The sequence below is a fragment of the Sprattus sprattus genome, assembly GCF_963457725.1.
Source record: "Sprattus sprattus genome assembly, chromosome: 16".
Lineage (NCBI taxonomy): Eukaryota > Metazoa > Chordata > Actinopteri > Clupeiformes > Clupeidae > Sprattus > Sprattus sprattus.
Window position 1 is genome coordinate 24,201,523 of NC_137914.1, and position 20,758 is coordinate 24,222,280.

A 20,758-nucleotide genomic window follows, 5' to 3' on the forward strand; every position below is an offset into this window, starting at 1 on the left:
GTGGTACTGTCCATGGCCTTTCTCCTCAGTCTCTGAACAATTTGAACACCTTTCTCTGCCTTTCCATTAGCCTATGGATGCAGAGGGCTGGAGGTAGTGTGTTGAATTCCATACTGTTTTGTGAACTCCTTGAATTCTCCACAGCTGTACTGGGGACCATTGTCACTAACCACACATAGCGGGATTCCATGCCTTCGAAAAAACCCTTTAGGTGTGTAATGACAGAACTTGCTCAAGTACTGGACAGCCGTGCTACCTCAGGATAGTTTGAGTATTACCAGTAAATAGTCCTTGCCATTCAGATAAATAGATCAGTTCCCTCCTTCTGCCACTGCTCAGCTGGAATGTCCTCAATCAGCATTTGCTCTTCTGTCTGTTTCTACTGGTGTCGGAGGCATGGACTACAATTTGCAACCATTTTCTGTGCGTCCATGTTGATGCCCGGCCAGTAGACAGCCTCTCTAGATCTCCTTTTACATTTTGCTATGCCAAGATGTCCTTCACGGATTCGGTTAAGCATGTCCTGGCGTGTGGAATGCGGAATGACGATTCAGTTTTGTGTCAGCACCAGGCCGTTAGCCACACTCAGGTCTGCTTGCACTGGATACAACTCTGGGCAACTTCCCTTTGGCCACCCATTTTGGAGATAGCCTGCTACCTTTTGTAGGACAGTGTCTTTTGCTATTTCTTGCACAATTTCACTGCAACATGACATCAGACACAGGTAGTGAAGCTGTCACCATGTTGACATGGGATTCATTGTCATCAACTGCAGCACAGGGCAGTCTGTCTGTAAAGGATGCTGGTGGTGCCCTTGACAATGCATCTGCAAGCACAATGTATTTTCCTGGAGTGTAGACTACCTCAAAATCAACTCGCTGCAGCTTCATCATCATCCGCTGAATGTCATTAAGATTCTTTTTGATGATGAAGATCAGCAGTTTGTGATCGGTTTTAACTGTGAAGGTTGGCAAGCCATAGACATAAATGTGAAATATCCCACATCCAAAACTAAGCCTAAAGCCTGAGTCTCTTTCTCAATTTGAGCATAGCGCTGTTCAGTCTCTTTCAAGGATCTTGAAGCATATGCAAAAGGCTGCCATTTGTCGCTTTCAGCCTGTGATAGTACAGCTCCAAAACCATCCTTTAAGGCATCAGTGGAGATCTTTGTTCTTTTGGACGGATCAAAGAATGCAAGGAGTGGTGCAGTGGTTGGAGTCTCTTTCAGTTAATTCCACTCTTGCTCACTTCTTGCTGTTCATTCAAACATGGTGTTGTAGCAGCTTTCTGAGGCAAATCGTTTTGGCAGTGAGTTTTGAAATGAACCATGGCTGGCAGGACTCCTTTTTCGTCTGTCGGGGCAGGCACGTCCAGTATGCCGTGGACTTTAGACTGCTCTGGCTCCACACAAGAAGGTGATTTCAGTAACAGCAAACTGGCATTTTGTAAACAGGTCTGGTTTGACTGGAGATAAAAAGTAGTTTGGTGATGCTGAATTTTCCATCTTTGTTGGCTATAGTAGCCTAAAACAAGTACACAGACATAGTGAGCCGCACAGTGCCAACATAGCAGGCTCTTAATCACACTGCACAGCAGTCCAATAGACTTGTAACTATTATTCTATGCTGTTACCATTATTAATCTATGAGATTCAGTGCCATGTATGTGTGATATGAGAAATGTTGAAAATCTCATGGATAAAGTAAGACTTGACAGGTATGGTTCTGGTCCCATACACAGAGTAGCCTACAAAGAGAAGGAATCAGTTTAACAAGGCAGTATTTGAGACACACATCAGTCGGTGAAGAAACTGCAAGTTTGACTCTAAATTGACTCCAATTTTAACCCACCACAGGGTATGAATGTCGTCTTTAAATGCATGTGCCATATATGGTCAATGGATACAGGGGATAGATAAGACAGCCAGGGGAAAATAGTATGTCAACAAAGGTCAGTAATTTGGGTAACAGGGTTTCTGTGGACAATGGGGCTGTCTATTTGATTTCACCTCATAAAGCCAAATTCCTAGTCCAGATGATAAATGTCGTTCGACCAAAAATCATGTCCAAAACACTATATTTGTGTCTGCTCGGGTGTCGCAGAGCTTGTTTAAGACCTTAGTGACTCATTATCACTGACTTCCAACCACTTCATAATGAAGTGTTCTTGAAGATTCTAGCACCGTTTTAAAACCTTTTTGATCTACAGTGTTTATATCCTGCCACTAGAGGGAAGCCTAGGTTCTGTTGATTCTTTGAGAACCAATGTTTTCTCAATTACACCATCACAAGGGAAGCTCTAGTCCATGAAGTAAGAAGTGAAATTAATTTTGTTGTCCTTTTTTCCCCAAAAGGCCCGAGACAGAACGTCATTTAAACCTACTTCTTTCTTTTATGAACATTTCCTTGTTTCATTGGTTTTCAGTGTACACAATGTCTCATCTTCTCCCACAAATGTACTCGCAATAGGTCTCTAGATTCTCTCAGTAGTAAGGGTCTCTGGTAGTGTGTTCATGTAGTTTAAACATATTGCATTGTATAAATAAGTTAGTAGTCAGATCTGACACATCTACTAAGTACATTTTATACTTATCTCAAAGATTATAAGTTGTCTGTTGTGAAGTGTTCTGTTCTGCAACAAGTGTGACTTGTCCTGTCCTTAAGATCATAGTGGTCATGGGATAGAAACCCTCTTGCACATTGTGTGTGTGTGTGTATGTGTGTCTGTGTGTCTGTGTGTCTGTGTGTGTGCACGTTGATCACTTTGCCAGCCCCTGATTTGTAAAAATTAGTATTTTAAGTTGACCTAACCCTTGTAGCCATGGGAATGTGAATGAATTGCCCTATTTGCCCACCCCATTGCCTCCTCCCTTGTATTCTGTCAGAACAGAACAAACATTGTCCCCGCAGCAGGGGAGGGGTATGAGAGCCAATGCTCTGCTCTCTCTCAGTGAAGGACATTCAGGTCACATTAGATTGTGCTCGTTCAGTGAGCCAGTGCAGAGAAGAAGATCTGCACCAGATCATTAACAAGCATATATATGTGTTAGTGTTAGTGTTCGTGTGTGTGTGTGTGTGTGTGTGTGTGTGTGTGTGTGTGTGTGTGTGTGTGTGTGAGTGTGTACACACAATTCAAAATGTACTGAAACAACTAACTGTCTGAATTTCAAAACATTTAAAAATTCTAGATAGGTTAGTCCATGTCTCAGATATTTGACCCTAATTGGAGCATTGACATGCAATGATTTGAGCTCAAGTCAGTAATACACTGTTATCTTTCGAGAAGTAAGAGTGTGTGTGGTCAAAGCATCAACTTAACTGTTAGTTTTCTTTTAGGAGAAGATAAACCTTGCAATGATATTCCACCTAGGCTTTAATAGTTCCTATCAGTAATTGGGATCAAAACATGTTTACTAAAGTTAAAGAAACACGTTAGCTAAGGTAGTTAGCTAATTCGTTTTAGAGCAAAACACCTTGCTGTTACTTCAAGTCATCAAATATAATTAGGACATTGTCATGACATGTTTGAAAATGATCTAGAAATGGTGTTTGATACATGTTTTCTTTTTTCAAACCTTAAAAACATTTTAAGAAAGGTCAACCCTTTAACTTTGACATATGCAAATGCAGTATATTGCATTCAGGTATTGAGATTGAAATTAAGCAGTTACCTTTATGTATTTGTTTCCTACAAAAAATCAGAGAGAAGAAAATATTGTCCCTGTTTGCAAGCTGTGTGTGTGTGTGGGGGGGGGCAGGAGGGCGGGGGAAGTGATGTGTGTTCCCTACCTTCATTACTAGAACAGAGGACGAACTGTTCCCCAGTGTCATTGTGCCAACAGGACTCCTTTCACAGGGAATGTTTTCATACCGCTTTCAGCTCTTTAATGAGGCTGTTCTCACTCTCTCACACTCCTCTTCCCAATCCCCGACGGACACTGAACACAAGCCAAGACACTCAAAATTGGTCAGATACTGCCCACTGTCCAGAACTGAAACCTTCAGGTGATCAGTAGTTGTTGTGATTATCTGTACTTTTTAACATTCCAAATGACTCCACTTTCTTATGTTAGCTTGCTTTGAGCTTTTCAAGAGAATGTTTTTGCCTTTGATCATCCCCTGATTATCAAATCAGGTGTACTAATATCACTGTTAAGCTTTTATAATCCCACATAGACATACAACACCAGATCTGATCAAGATTGTGTACCTGGGAATGTCAAACCAAACATTGTGAGAAGGTTTAATGTGCTCTAAAGCATTTGTAACATTTGATATGAAACAAAAATATGTCATACAAATTACAATTACAAATATGTCAGTGTATATATCAGATACATATTTCTTATCACACAAGCAGTTTCACAATCCTTCTAACCAAAATGGCTAGTATTATAGACAGATGTGCCCAAGGTTGAGTTTCCGAGGTAACTATACAAGATGGGAAAACTAGGACAACTTTGTCTGGATTTGGCTGAATCTAGATCCATTTGAATGCTTGCACAGTAACTTGGCAACATAGCTGTAGTGCATGGGCATTGATATGCACAGTGGATACTTCCACTGGCCACTTGTGAGTAATACCAATGTGACAAACAGGAGTGGATGGGGATTTCTGTACATGCTCTATAGCATTATATATTATATATCTGCATTTACTGTGCACAGAGATGTTAGGTGGGTGGCATGTACTGTATATATAAACATGACTATGTGAATCGATATCAAATGCATATTTTAAATATTTCTATTTATTTCATAAATAAACTATAGCACAGTGGGTAAAACACATCTACAAAAGTGATTTTCTGCTGGAAAAAAAGAGATTTTCCAATTTTTTCAACATTTAATATGAAATAAAACCCCCTGAAACCTCTTAAAGTAAGATACTAATAAAAAAACAAGCCAGACCCTTAGTTGCATACATATGCCCACCCCCATAATAACACATCCTCTGAGTACCAATTAGTAGTCTATAACACTACTCATTTGGCCCAAACTAACACATCCCCTGAGTACCTGGTAGTAGTCTATTAGAGCAGGGGTTCTCAAACTTTTGCAAGCTGGGTCCCCCAAAGCTGGTTAGGGGTAGTTGGGGCCCGCCCACCGCCCTCATCTACACCACCATATATAGATAGATAGCATATTGTTATTGATAGGCCTGACATGTCAAGGTTAGGCTATTGTTAGGCCCATACATGCAATTATTACAGTGCATGAAATGCCCTGTATTGTTATTCCTAGGCTTCTTCTTCTTCTTATTCTTGTTACCTTTTTCTGCGATTAATTCAACCCGAACCGCTTAACTTCATTCAAACTTTGTCGCGTAGGTCTTGTAAACGACACTTATGCTATGTATTTTTCACTTTTCTAAACTTTATACTTTTTAAGATATTAAAGAAAAATGAACCTGTGCCAAATCCAAGGAACCTCTTCTCTGTCCCTCTCAATTTAACTGTAACTAGGAACATTAAGACACCTTCCATTCTCTACTTTTTTTTCTCTCCATCTTTCTCTCTATCCCTCTCAGTCTACTTTCTCTCACACTCAATCTCTCTTCTTCACTCCATTATTATCTCCTTTTTTCAATATTTTCACTCTATTTTTCTCATTCACTCTTGTTCACTCTTCTTTCCTTCTTCCACCCTTCTTTCCTTCTTCCACTCTTCTTTCCTTCTTTCACTTTTCTTTCCTTTCTTCACTCTCCTTTCTTCTTTCCTTCTTTCACTCTTCTTTCCTTCAACTGTTATTTCCTTCTTTCACTCTTCTTTCCTTTCTTCACTCTTCTTTCTTTTCTTCTTTCACTCTTCTTTCCTTCATCCTCTCTTCTCTCCTTTCTTCACTCTTCTTTCCTTTCTTCTTTCCTTCTTCCACTCTTTTTTCCTTCTTTCACTCTTCTTTCTTTTCTTCTTCCTTTCCTAACTTTTGCATTTCATGCACTGGTATTTCCTTCAGGAAATGCATGTTCTAGTTATTCTTCTCACCTGTGTTTCACTGACACCTGTGCAAATGTTCCAAGGCTCCTTTTCTCTCTGTCACTCTCCATTCAACTGTATAACTAGGAATATTAAGACACCTTCCATACTCTACTTTTTTTCTCTCCCCTTCTTTCTTTCTCTCTATCCCTCTCACTCTTCTTTCTCTCACAATCCATCTCTCTGCTTCACTCTTTTTTCTCTCCTTCTTTCAATATTTTCCCTCTTCACTCTCTCTTCACTGTCTTTATCCAGAGCCACTCTTGTTCACTCTTCTTTCCTTTCTTTTTTCTTTCTTCCACTCTTCTTTCCTTTCTTCTTTCCTTCTTCCACTCTTCTTTCCTCTCTTCTTTCCTTCTTACTCTCTTCTTTCCTTTCTTTATCCAGAGCCACTCTTGTTCATTCTTTCCCTTCTCCTTTCCTTTCTTCACTCTTCTTTCCTTTCTCCTTTCCTTCTTCCACTCTTTTTCCTTCTTTCACTCTTCTTTCTTTTCTTCTATCCTTCTTCCACTTTTCTTTCCTTTCTTCTTTTACTTTACTCTTCTTTCTTTTCTTCTTTCCTTTCTTATTTCCTTCTTCCACTCTTCTTTACTTTCTTCACTGTTCTTTATTTTCTTCTTTCCTTCTTCCACTCTTCTTTACTTTCTTCACTGTTCTTTATTTTCTTCTTTCCTTCTTCCACTCTTCTTTACTTTCTTCACTGTTCTTTATTTTCTTCTTTCCTTCTTCCACTCTTCTTTACTTTCTTCACTCTTCTTTTCTTTCTTCCACACTTCTTCCCTTCTTATACTCTTCTTTCCTTTCTTCTTTCTTTCTTTCACTCTTCTTTCTTTTATTCTTCCTTTCTTAACTTTTGCATTTCATGCACTGGTATTTCCTTCAGGAAATGCATTTTCTAGGTATTATTACAGTGCATGAAATGCCCTGTATTGTTATTCCTAGGCTTCTTCTTCATATTCTTCTCACCTTTTTCTGCAATTAATTCAGCTCGAACCGCTTAACTTAGAAACTTCATTCAAACTTTGTCGCGTAGGTCTTGTAAAGGACACTTATGCTATGCATTTTTCACTTTTTTAAACTTTATGCTTTTTAAGATATTAAAGAAAAACTAATACAAATTTTCCCATTGACTAACATTGGGCCATAATGACATCATAATAGGGTCATTAAACTGGCTTGCACCTGTGCATCACTGACACCTGCGCCAAATCCAAGGAACCTCTTCTGTCTGTCCCTCTCAATTTAACTGTAACTAGGAACATTAAGACACCTTCCATTCTCTACTTTTTTTTCTCTCCATCTTTCTCTTTATCCCTCTCACTCTACTTTCTCTCACACTCAATCTCTCTTCTTCACTCCATTTTCATCTCCTTTTTTCAATATTTTCACTCTCTCTTTATCTCTTCATACAGAGCCACTCTTGTTCACTCTTCTTTCCTTCTTCCACTCTTCTTTCCTTTCTTCTTTCCTTCTTCCATTTGTCTTTCCTTCTTCCACTCTTCTTGCCTTTCTTTTTTCCTTCATCCACTCTTCTTTCCTTCTTCCTCTTTTCTTTCCTTTCTTCACTCTTCTTACCTTTCTTCTTTCCTTCTTCCACTCTTCTTTCCTTCTTTCACTCTTCTTTCCTTTCTTCTTTCCTTCTTTCACTCTTCTTTCTTTTTTTCTTTCCTTCTTCCACTCTTCTTTCCTTCTTTCACTCTTCTTTCCTTTCTTCTTTCATTATTTCACTCTTCTTTCTTTTCTTCTTTCCTTCTTCAACTCTTCTTCCCTTCTTCCAGTCTTCTTTCCTTCTTTCACTTTTCTTTCTTTCCTTCTTCCACTCTTCTTCCCTTTCTTCACTGATCTTTCTTTTTTTCTTCCACTCTTCTTTCTTTTATTATTTCACTTTTCTTTCCTTCCTTCTTCCACTCTTCTTTCCTTCTTTTACTGTTCTTTCCTTTCTTCTTTCCTTCTTCCACTCTTCTTCCACTCTTCTTTCCTTTCTTCACTCTTCTTTCCATTCTTCTTTCCGTCTTCCACTCTTATTTCCTTCATCCACTCTTCTTTCCTTTCTTCACTCTTCTTTCCATTCTTCTTTCCTTCTTCCACTCTTATTTCCTTCATCCACTCTTCTTTCCTTTCTTCTTTCACTCTTCTTTCTTTTTATTCTTCCTTTCTTAACTTTTGCATTTCATGCACTGGTATTTCCTTTGGGAAATGCATTTTCTAGTTATAAATAATGATTATCGACCAATTATTATTTTTGTTTTATTACTATCATAATCATAATATAGTCATAATAATAATAAATAAAGTGTTATTATTGCTATCATTAGGATACTGTTATTATTATGGGCCTCTTGTTACCTTTACAAAACAAATCTTACAGGTCTGTAAATGTGAGACATGAGCTTTCTTTGCCTGGCAAAGGTCCTCAAATCTCGGGGCAATGTTTGACAAACATATCCTCAGGTCATCCTCGATCTGTGCACGGTTACGGTATTTAGTTTTGAGCGTTTGTGGATCAGGAAAGATACAGTAGAACGAGCATTTGTAAGACAAGCTCGCAAAGCTCGGGGTATTCCGTTATCATTGCTACCCAGAATGGCGAAAGAGGGGAGGTGGTAAACAGATGATTAAGTCTACTGTCACTCTTCAGCTCAATAAGCTGATCTTGCATGTCTATTGAAAGCTCGTCTGCTGAGCAGAGAAATGGATCCCGAACCCAGGCAAATGAACGGTAGTCCTCTTTGAGGACCCAAACTGATTTCTGATATTAGGCATGATACAGTGTCATTTTAAATAGGTATTGCTCTGAGTTCAGCAGCTGCACTCTCTGCTACCATTATTCTTCACGTCTCCGGGACCGGCAAAATCAGTGTTTCAGCAATTGTATGGGGTTTGCCAAGCTTAGCAATTCTATGAGCAACTACATACTGTGCCTCCAAAACTGCTTGGAGACAATGGTTCCAAACTAAACGAACTGTACACAATGTAGACAGGGACAGATCAAAATAGTGTTCAAGTGCTGGTGTTTTATTTGTTGCAACATGGTGGATGTTCAATTTTTTTTTAAGATAAGGTGTTAAGGAGAAAGGGCTAGCTGCATTTGAAAGAAGTTAGTTAGCTAGAAGTGTCAGGGTTCACTCGGGGCTTTTTAAAAAGACTGGAGAAAATGACTCCTTAGAATAGGCTACGAATAGACCTACTGCAAGTGCAGTAAGGTATTACAAAGGAAAGAGTGAGTCTTTTTATAAAGCAATGAATATCTGAACGATAAAGGAAACAAGAGAACTTGAACAAACTCTGCAGTGTCATCTCAGTCAGTGAGGGTGAGCGCTTACCATGCCTGCAGTTACGTTTATACTCTGAAGCGTCGGTGCAACTTGCGTTCAAATGATAAGACTCCGTTTTGATTAGTGGATCAGGAACGATACAATATTTGATTTGTTTGTGTAAGTCCAGCCCCTTGCATTTAGCCACTGAGGGAGCTCTCAGTAACCTGTGACATTGCGCCCCCCCTGGAGCAGTGACGTGCCGTGAGGTTCCTAGCTGGTGAGGCACAGAAACCGGAAGTGATTACGTCATTCCGATCTCTAGTCGTTTTATAAAAAATTGAAATGTATACATCATACATGTACATATGCCTATGGTTTAAAAATTGTCATCTGACCAGAACTGAAAAAACTTTATGTTTTATTGTCTAATACAATTACTTTTAAACAATCGTCTTGTTAACCTAACAACAACTGACTTGTTAACCTAACTTTTACGAGGCTATAGGCCTACAGCTTAACGTACAACCGGTGTGCTAATTGAACTTTTACACCCTGTCAAATAAGATATTAATAGTACAGGCTAGCGTTTGTAGCCCTCCCACCAATGATGTATAGCCTTCCCACCAATGATGTGTCTAGGGAAAATATAACTACGGCGGTGGGATGCTAATTTAAATTACTTTTACCCATCTCGGACTCAGTTTTGAATTTGCAGTTTAGAAAAAAACAATTACATATTTATTTACACAACATATTAACAAGAAAACAGTTAAACACCGCAGATATAGCACACAATACCAAAATGTTCTACTGGCCAGTATAAATTCAAGTTGGTGCACCTTGGTTGGAGCTCGTAATCGTCAATTTGAGATGAAACTAAAGTAATCCACTCACTACTGGTACAGTTCAGTGGAAATCCGTTGTCTTTCCCCGCAATCTCCCTACTCTTCTTGAGCGAATGCAGTCAGTGGCTTGTTTAGATCAGGATTAGCACATAGTACGCTCACAACTTCAAGGCAACCAGCAGACTTTAGCGAGGTTCGTGTTTCGCATGAATATGTAGTCCCGTTGGGAAACATGAAACACTCCAATGCAAATGTCAATATCTACTGTCCCGTCGTTTGAACCAAACTCCAGTATTGGTCTCCCATTATTAATTATTTCACGTTTGGACTGAAAGTCCAGTTTTGAGAACTGCTTCAGCTTAGCAATACAATCTTCCCATTTAGCCATCAAGGTCAAGTAGAAGTGTATAGAAGTGTAAAATAAGTCAACGTCAGAACAAGCATATACCCGACAAGTGGGCTCTCGCTCGCCCCCTTCATTGAGGCAGAGTTACTGACTGCCTCAGTAACAATATTTTCAATGCGTTTTGAGCCACTGATCTCAAAAAGAAAGGAGCACTTTCCTGCTTGAGCCCAATGATTATGACAGGCGATGGATATTACATATAAGATATTTAATTAATTTGCATATTAAGCCTTATGGTAATGTGAATTTTTCATAAACCTTGTTATGGAGCTTGTGTTTGCTTGAATAAAAAAATTGAAACTTGTTCCTTTATCGTATTTTATTAGTGTTACAACCTGGCCAATTGGTAGCTTTCAATAACTTTATTTCAATAACTGTATTTATAAACACAAGTTTAATGGCTATTTGCAAGCCAGAACATGAAAATACACACTGTGGGAATTTATTTCTTCCACTCTAGGGCTATAGGTCAAACAATGTAATATGTCATAAAGGGCTAGCTTATAGTTAATATGTCGAATCATAATAAGTCAAATCATGGTGAAATCAGAAACCACTTTAATTTGCTCAGGCTAGGTATATCTATTGAGCATCATGCGAAAAATTTACTTACGAGTGGAAAGAACATGGAAATTGTCTCTTTTGCTGGGATTCTTCGTCTTCGAACGAATTACTTTTATTGTATTTTAGTTTGTTTCGCTTTTTGCAGGCGAAAGCACAACACTGTGTCCCATTTTTCCCCATTGCTGTCTATGCATAGTTTGTGTCAAAGTGGTCCCAACAAAATGGCGCCGGAATCATGCACAAATTACACCCATACCACAGATTAGTGCCTCCCCTGCCTCCTCTGACCGCACGTCCCTGCCCTGGAGAGTGTTCACGCCCCCCACTTTGAGAACCACTGTATTAGACAGGGTTCCCACGGTACCTGGAAACCATGGAAAACATGGAATTAATTTTTTCATTTTCCAGGTTTGGAAAAGTCATGGAAACTGGGCAAAAGTGAACACTTACATGGAAATTGAAACCGTTGTCCTGGAAAATGATATTGGATGATGTGAAAAATAGTACTATTGAGCACAGAATTAAGATGTGTTTATAAAAACCTTTACATGTGAACAGCTTTTACTGTTGATAGAAATGGATGATCCCATGTTGTAGATGTAGAGCATGCTCTTGGCATCCTTTCTGGTATATTAGATGTTGGAATTTGATGCAGGCAACCTGGTGAAATGGACTTTAAAAGTATAGTTTCGGATTGGTGGACTTCGGGAATATAGCCAAGAAACGTTACTAGCGATCTCAATAGAAGGGTCAAATACATACATTTCCCAGCCAACATGGGAGCCTTGACATCTACAGTGAAACATCTTACGCAAGTAAGGGTTATTGTTTTAACTGTGCGGTAAACCTGGGTTTATCAATGTTAGGTAGTAAGCAGTGCAATCTTGCTAACTAGCTGGCTGCAACTTGCTGATTTTTACCTTGCTTTTAAAATACTAGAACTATGATTGATCCCCATATGCAGTTTTACTCATTGACTTTTCCTAAAACCGTGTTATTCACCACATTTAGGGGAGTTTGTTTTGAATGTGGATTCATTAATGATGGTTAGCAATCACATGCAGGTCTCAGCAGGGACGGGAGGAAGAGAGGGCCGTGGGAGCTGGGTTAGAAACGTGTCCCTAAGGGCCGTACACCAGCACACTGCTTTCTGAGGGCCGTACACCAGCACACTGGGGTGAGAGTAACGGGATCGGTGAAGGGAGAGAGAGACAGGGGATCGGTGGAGGGAGAGAGAGAGAGAGAGACAGGTGATCGGTGGAGAGAGAGAGAGAGAGGCAGGGGATCGGTAGGGAGAGAGAGAGACTTCTAGCCAACTTCTAGCATAGGTCAACCTCACAGTTGATTGTTCATCTACAGCTTGTTGCATTATTTCATGCATGAATATTATAAAAAAGACATAATCTCTAAGCATTTACAATGTAGACTTGACTGACACATCTTTTAAATCAAGTAAGTAGTCAGGTGTTCTAGGGCAGGGGTCCCCAACCTTTTTTGCACCACGGACCGGTTTAACGAGGCAATTTTTTTCACGGACCGGCTTCAAGGTGTAATTTTTCACCACTTGTAAATCATGTCATCCATTCATATTGATGTGAATCAATCAATTGCACCCGTGAGGCAATCGCGAGTTTGATAGAATGGAGTCTATAAAAGCTAACATTAACGTGAAGTGGCGTTAACTTGCGACCAACACCATTGTATTATGAATGCTAAGTGCATGAAAAATACAACTCACCATAACGCTGAATCAGTGCTTGGTCTCCCTGTGCCAAAGCAGTTTTGAAAGCTTCATTGGCTTATTTGCTAGCTTGTCGCCACATATTATACAGAGCAGACTTGTTGCGTGAGAATCACCTGTTGCGATAAACCCGTATTTTAAGTATGACTCCTGGTATTGTCTGTTAAAAGAAGCTTTATGTTTTGGAGGCCGTAGGCTCCTTAGTGGGCCTTTTCAAATAAGCTCTCCAAAGATTTTAGTTTTGTAGGCTACTCATTTTCGCCAGTTTGCGGGATTCATTTTCATTTTGATCACTTGAACGAGACAAGCGTCTTGACGTGACAAGAGGCACAGGCGAATGATACGTCCTAGAAAATCCGGTAATTTTTCAAAATAAAACACCTCTCGGACGCTTATAATGAATACAGCGGAAGTTATATAAATTATTTATTCTTTCTGTGCGGCCCGGTAACAAATGCCTCACGGACCGGTACCGGGCCGCGGCCCGGTGGTTGGGGACCACTGTTCTAGGGGGTTGTGTGTGTGAGGGAAGGGGGGCGCTTCAGGGGCCTATAGATCATCACTTTATATGGTACCTGGAAAATCAGGAGGTAGCATGGAATTTTTTTTCAAGGCAAGCGTGGGAACCCTGTTAGAGCACTCATTTGGGCCAGCTTGGCTCATACTGACTGTGGAATATCTTCCAGCTGTTGCTTGCAAAAAAGTTCTAAATCCTGCGAGAGCATCTCCCGTGCACCACACAGTTCAAATCACTCCACATATTTTCAATTTGATTCAAGTTTAGACTCGGACATGGCCATTCTAAAATTTTGATTGCTTGTTCTCGAAGATGCCAGAATGTATGCTCCTTTTTGCAGAAGACAAAAGGTTGTTCCTTCACAGGTATTCAGAGCTGTTCATGATTCGACCTTGAGCTGTCCCTGATTCGACCTTGAGCTGTCCATGATTCGACCTTGACTAAAGAACACCTTCAGGTTGAAGGTAAGCAGCCCCAAATCATGTGACTCACACGTTTGATTCACAGGGTAACATTCATTTTGGTGATGCGCACAGGATATGGCCCAGATAAGGACAACACACCATCAAACAGCGGACTCACTGCGGACTCCAACTTTGCTAACAGTGATTTCAGTCATCTCTTGGAGAACTTGTGGAAGAGCAGCATGTCTGAGGGCACAAACGTGGTAAACAAAATCATTACTACGCAGATTTATGGTGGTGTTGGTGACTTTTGGAGAGCCGCAGGGTGGCTAAATGGAAAGCTTTAGACCCACTGTACTACTATATAAAACTGAATGTTTTATGTATATTAATAGAGGCAGACTGGTAATAAGAAATATTCAAGCTTTTATAGTGCAAACTGGATGTTGGTCAGCAAGATTTTAGATATTTTTGTAGCTAATTTTGGCCAGATATCAAGATATCCAGAAAGGATCCAAATCTGATCCAGGCCGGATGTGCTGCTTTGTGAGCAGATAAGGGTAGGGTCAGATCTGATCCGGATCCGGATCCGTCCTGCCATGCAAGTTTGCTATCCGCTCCTCTACCCAGTGTCTGGGTTACTTAATCTCAGTTGTTTCATTATTTGAGCAACAAGTTAAAAAAACAGATAGAAGGATGGTTGATATTATTGCAGCTGGTTAGCATCTGACTGATAGTTAAAAATGCTAACCCTTGAACAGAGCCAAGATTAAACTTTTTAAACACCATATGAGTGTGTCATGTTAGTCTATATCAATGACTGTATAAAGAGTCAAGCCTCTATATAAGGTCTATATAATCGATATTAGGCTACATTAGCATCTAATTTGAGCTGTTAGGAGATGTGACTTTAAAGTCAGTGATTTTTTTTTAGTTTATACAACTATTGCGTTTAAATATGAACTAGCATATGGTTTGACATTATTGGTTCAAATAACCCATCAAACCTCCAATATTCCTCAAGTCTTAATACATTACATACACCATCTTTATCATTTACTTAGCAACTGGCTATCAGAATGGTGCCAGTAATGTAATGACCAGGACTTTATCGACAACCAGACACAGTTCTGGAGGAAGCATGGACTGCTGCAGAGAGATCGTATCCAGCCCTCCCGCAAGGGTGCCAGTCTCCTGTCTAAAAACTGCTGAAAATCCCCAAAACGCTAGGAAGCAAAACTACTACCCTATACTAACCCCTGCTGCCCCAATATAATTAATTCCCAATACTTAATCACATACAAACTGTATTTTTACCCAGAACATCTAAGCACACTGTCAACCACACTGATAGAGGTATTAGACAGGACAATATGATAAAGATAAAAACTTTATCTGTACAAAACACTACCAGTACAAACCTAAATTTGGGCCTCATTAACATATGGTCCTTAAAATCAAAAGCTGCACTTGTAAATTAGTTGATAACTGACTATATAGACCATATTGAAACACTTTTTTTCTAACTAAAACCAGACAAATAACTAGCCTTAAACGAGCCTACTCCTCCAAGTTATTTAACTTCCTAACCAAACCCTAGAACATGGAGGTGGAGTAGCAACAATTTTCCATGCCAATGTAGGTATTTCCCTGAATTGAATCTAAAATCTCTCGTTCTCGTACTTAATCTTAACAACCCAAATTGAAATTCCCCATTGACCTTGTACTAACATATGGCTTAGAAATGGACCACCCTACAGTGACCTCAAAATATTGCCCTTCCAGATCTTCACCTCATTACATTCAACTTGCAATTACAACAACATTGGAATAAGCCCAATTCTGCAGTCACTGTTTATCTGACAAGTCTACAGCAGAATTGATGTCAAAACTACCACCCACACTTGCCTCAGCCCTTACTCCTGGCACTGAAGGTGGCGTAAGCACATCCCCACCTCATTTCGAGGTAGACTTCGAAGAGTAACCTGGGTTGCTGTCGCCGGCAGGTGCATCCTCGATTGTAGGCCTTCTGCTAGTAGTAGCCATTGGTGTCTCTCTGGACCGGGGATTAACTCTTTTTAAACATTTATCCATTTTCATGCATCAATGAGCTCCCTCTTCTTTGCACAGGAAATCTGATGAGGGAGCTAACCATTGTGCCTATGTTTTGACTGACCTACCTGAAGCAATTTTTGGCAGTGTAATTATTTCGCTGAACACTACATGTACTATACACAAGTGTTTTTTTGGCATTGCAACTGGGCTATTCAGACAATATTAAGATGTCATGACTATTTATAGGTCAATTTGAAAATATAATGCGCTGTTTCACTTTGAAAATGCAAATCAATAAACGACGCTCATCAGACGAACGCAGCATCCGGGGCAGGGGGGCATTTGACCTTACAAGAGCATTTAAGTAAGTGGGAGCAGAACCAGCAATTACTCTGTAAGCTAGCATAAGTGACTTGAACCTAATGCGAGCAGCTACAGGCAGCCAGTAGAGCTCAATAAGTAGCAGGGTGACGTGTGCCCTCTTTGGTTGGTTGAACATCAGACACGCCTGCACGTTCTGTACCATCTGTAGTGGTTTCACCACACATGCTGGCAGGCCCGTTAGGAGGGCGTTGTGGTAGTGAAGGTTTGTACCAGCAGCTTGGTGGCATAATGGGTTAGGAACGGCCTGATTTTGCGGATGTTGAATAGCACAAAGTGGCAATGTGGTCTGTGAATGTGATAATAAAAGCCTCACAGCACCTGCTGTCACCGCGCAAAAGGTCAGTACCTGAACAACGGTGAAGCCCACCTATATAAAACATCAGAGAAGTTAACCAGGAGTTGAGGTCAAAAGAGGACACTGGGTTTGTCAACAAGTGCAGGACTGACATCATTATCAGAGGGCCAATTTTCCAATAATGCTTTATTGTGACTGTGATTTTTCCTGACAGAATCTACATAGTATAACTCAATTAGTTTCACAGAACTAAAGGGTGACAATAACAAACTGGAAACTCAGGAATACTTCTGACCACCATTTAATTGTGCCACATCAAGTCAAAATGACAGGAAGGGGAATTGTGCCACATCAAGTCAAAATGAATGACCATTTATTCAGGTTAAGGAGTATATAAAAAAAAATAACACAATTAACAGTTTTTGGGTAATAATGTGAGTGATAACTGCTGGCAGGTAGAATTGTGCAACTAGCAAATTTGTTAGACACACTCTAGCAGAATTAGAAAAGGTGGCACTTATGAGACTGAAGAATGGGCTAGCCTGAAAGAAAACAGTTCTAATCAGTGTGCCAGTTTAGGCCCATACTGTACATATACTGTAGTAATAACAGTATGAAACAATGCAATTCAACTGATTTTTAGTAAGATTGGCCTTGACATTTCTGTTGCTAACCCTCTTCATTTCAGTACCTCACTGTCCCAGTTGATTCAGCCCACAGATGTGTAATTATTTGCACAATGTATGATGTATAATATTATAATATGTGCGTAATAGTAGGCATCCTGGTATGTAAAATGGATAATCAGTAAGCTCCATGTTCATCGTGGCTTAGTATTGGCTGTGAACATGAGCTGCGTTGGTTTAAATATTATTACTTTTCTAAGATAATGGACAGCCCAGCCTCAGCCACAGACCTCACCATGTGACAGGTAACACGCAACAAGTAATATGCTATTCTTCTATACTGCTATTGAACATGGCAAATCTACTTTATTGTTAACATCGTCACATCACATCACATTGTCTTTGGACACTTACTTACAGTATGTCTTGTATTTTAAAGTGAACCCAAGTTGTAGAGCTGTTTCTGTCAATGTGCCATTGGTTTTAGTCCAATTTAGTTTTTCATTAATTCCAACTTGTCTTCCATATAGCTTTTCAGCTTGTCTTGCATTTTATGCGTAGCTTTCCATTTCATGGGGCAGACAAACACAAAAGTTTTCTGATGAGATATGAGTTATGATCACTAATTATACTTTATACCTTATCATTTTGTTCAAACTGACACATGATTAAGGAAATATTGCAGACACACATTAAAAACACAAACACAACATCAGACCTGGGGGCTATCAGCTGTAACGGCTATGTTACCACTGCCAGACTAGTGTCCTGTGACTGCATGTTACCACTGCCAGACTAGTGTCCTGTGACTAAGACATCCAATGTGGAGGACAGGAGGACAGGAGTCTTCCTCAGCTTGAGGAGCCAATGGCCAGGATGGTGGAGCTGTCCTTTGCTTTATCAAAAAAGATGGAGGAAGACATCTCCACAGAGCTCTTCAGCTTGCTCTCTGAGCCAGTGGGGCCTGTGGAGGGCGAGTAGGACCTGGCAGCAACTGGCTGACACTCCTCACAACAGCAGCAGCAACAGTCCATGAAGGCCTGACCCAGAGACTTACAGAGGCACAGCAGTAGCACCGGGGTGACGGACGACTTGAAGAAAAGACAGAATTGGTTGATGAGTGCCAGTAATGCCGCCACGCCCTCAGACATCTGCAGCGGAGCATATGTCTGTGTGAGGTTACACACATTCTCAGGAAGGGTACACAGACCGTAGACCACGATCAGCGCCAGGACAGTGCAGTTCATCTGCCGCTCTACCTGTTGTACATGCTGCAGCTTCTGCTTCTTGGAAGGTAAGTGGTCCTCTGAGCTCTTGACTGTGCTGCCGTCGGACACATGGCAAGTGGCTAATTGACATAACAATGTGAAAACCACAGGCAGGCAAAAATAGCAACCAAAATACCACCATGTACGAGCTTCATGGTAGTTAATGACAATGGAGTAGATGGACTCAGGAAGGTCAGTGTAGGGACTCATAACACAGGAATCAACCACGATACCCAAGCTAGCAGACCTGACTGGCTGGAGCTGCCATAGCAGAAGTTCTGGAGCTGCCAGCACCATTGAGCCCAGCCACACCACCACCAGTTTAGCAAAGACAGACTGGCAGCGCTCCACCTTCCGTACCTTGGGCTGAGAACTAGTGGCCGCATGAAAACGGTCAATGCCAAGGGCACAGAGGCCAAAGGAAGTTACACCCAAAGATGTTACCTGGGAGGATGAGAGATGAGGACGGGGTTAGTTTTCCACAGGGAAAACACAAAACACCACCAATGCTCTCACCAATAAATAATTACCACAATGTTTTACAGGAAGTTACCTGGATAGTGTCTCATACCTTAGCCAGCTTATCATTAAACATTCACTGTCACAGTTCTCAAAGCTTGTTTGGTTTCAGCAGTGCAGGGATGGACTTGTGCACATGGCTGTGTCATATGCTACAGTGGAATCACACTTTAATCCTGTCTTCATGCAAATGTTTTCAATATTCAAAATCAGAAATTCTGCTTAGAATTAGGATTTTAAAATGTCTAACAGAATACTTAAACTTCTTGTTCAACTCTTGTTAAAGTCTTGTTCAACTTCTCACATATAGAAATACTCTACAACCGTTGATACTTTAAACAGATATAGAATAATTTGTTCATATTCAGAAGCTCACTCATGATGTAACTCCTCCTCCTTCAATACAAACATACCTCCATGTATGGAACAACCTTGCAAGAGAAGTCTCCAAGAAGACGTTTGTTGGTCAACTCATGAAAAACCACTACCGGCAAACAGAAGCACAGAACTAAAAAATCCCAGAAAGCCAGGCTGGCCAGTATACAGTTCCAGGCACTTCGCATGTAGTAGTTGTGCCACACGATGCACATTACTGCCAGATTTCCCATCACACCCACGGCAAACACCACAAGGGAGAGAAAGAGAACTCCATAAGCACTGTAAGAGCTGTCGGTCACTGGAAATAGTGGATTGTGAATATATGTACGGCCTAATTCTGTAGCATTAACATGGTCCATATCAGTGGTCCCCTCGGAGGGTTGAAGAGTGGAGGTGCCGTTCCCTGGAGTAGACACAGTTGTATGGTTGATGGGATTGTCTGTGATGTAGTTGGAGGTAGAATGCTCATTTTCATCCATTGCCTCCTCCAGGTCCTCTGCAGCTCGCGCCACTCTGCTGGTCTTGGCAATCAGATCCATTCTGTTCAGATCCCTGTGGGGAAGAAGACCCTCCTGGGCTGGAACAGACGCTAGGGCTCCTGTATGGGGAAGAACAACCTCCTGGGCTGGGACAGACGCTAGGATTTCCCCCTGTGGAAAAGTGAATGCCACTGAAGCCAGTTTAGAGAGCAGCAGCATAGAGAAGGACAGCAGCATTTTCATATTTTAGAACGCTTCTCGGGCTAACTGTCAGACTTATCCCTTCAAAAGAGAAGTTTGATATAGAGGCAGTGGCAGAAGTCCTAATTTGAGGCTTGGTGTCCCATGTGCCTGAATGGGACTGTGACAATTAGTTCATCCATATGCATTAACAGGAAGTTGGTCTCTTTCAAAAGGATTGCAACGCCTTCTTTCCCCTTCCCTGGCCCCCTTTGGAACAGTGTTACAACAAATCCAATCTGCCAGTTAAACACCCCACCTTCTGGTGAAACCAACTCCCTGTTTGGAGTGACATTAAATAATTTGGATGCAGGGAATAGAGACATGCAACTGTTGTTGATAGAAGATAATGTGCTGCTTATAAATTATACATTATGTAACTATAAAATCATATAGTTGTAGACAAAGGTTTGGTCATCACTGATCAAAATCTGTATTTTGTCGATAAAGAAGAGTTTTGAAGTGATAAGAAGCAAACAATGAATGAGAAGATCAGAAAGCAAAACATATATCAAAGCATTTCCAGCTAGCACATTTCCTGAAGGTAACTGTGGACGTCAAGATGAAAATAAACAAGACGTGTCATTTCCACAGGAATACTTTCTATACAATATGAATTATTTCCTCATAATGAAATACTACTTTTCACTACACAATTGTGCTTTTCCCTTTTTGGGTTGTTAGGGTTTAAATGCATGTCAAATGTACCCATTAATATTAATGTCATAATACTAATTGACATTGCTTCCTGCCCTATATAGACATATTAACTGTGATTGTGCACGAAAGATGACCTGATCCCGATG

At 40.5% G+C, this 20,758-nt stretch overlaps 1 protein-coding gene across 1 annotated transcript; it reads right to left on the reverse strand.

Moving 5' to 3' along the window:
* Positions 1–17,919: 17,919 nt before the first annotated feature.
* On the reverse strand, positions 17,920–19,772 carry gpr37l1b (G protein-coupled receptor 37 like 1b; the record flags this gene model as incomplete). Its single annotated transcript, XM_080853281.1, has 2 exons — positions 17,920–18,780; positions 19,269–19,772. The coding sequence occupies 2 exons, from the start codon at positions 19,770–19,772 to the stop codon at positions 17,920–17,922; spliced, it is 1,365 nt and encodes a 454-aa protein (XP_080709407.1).
* Between the last annotated feature and the right edge of the window lie 986 nt (positions 19,773–20,758).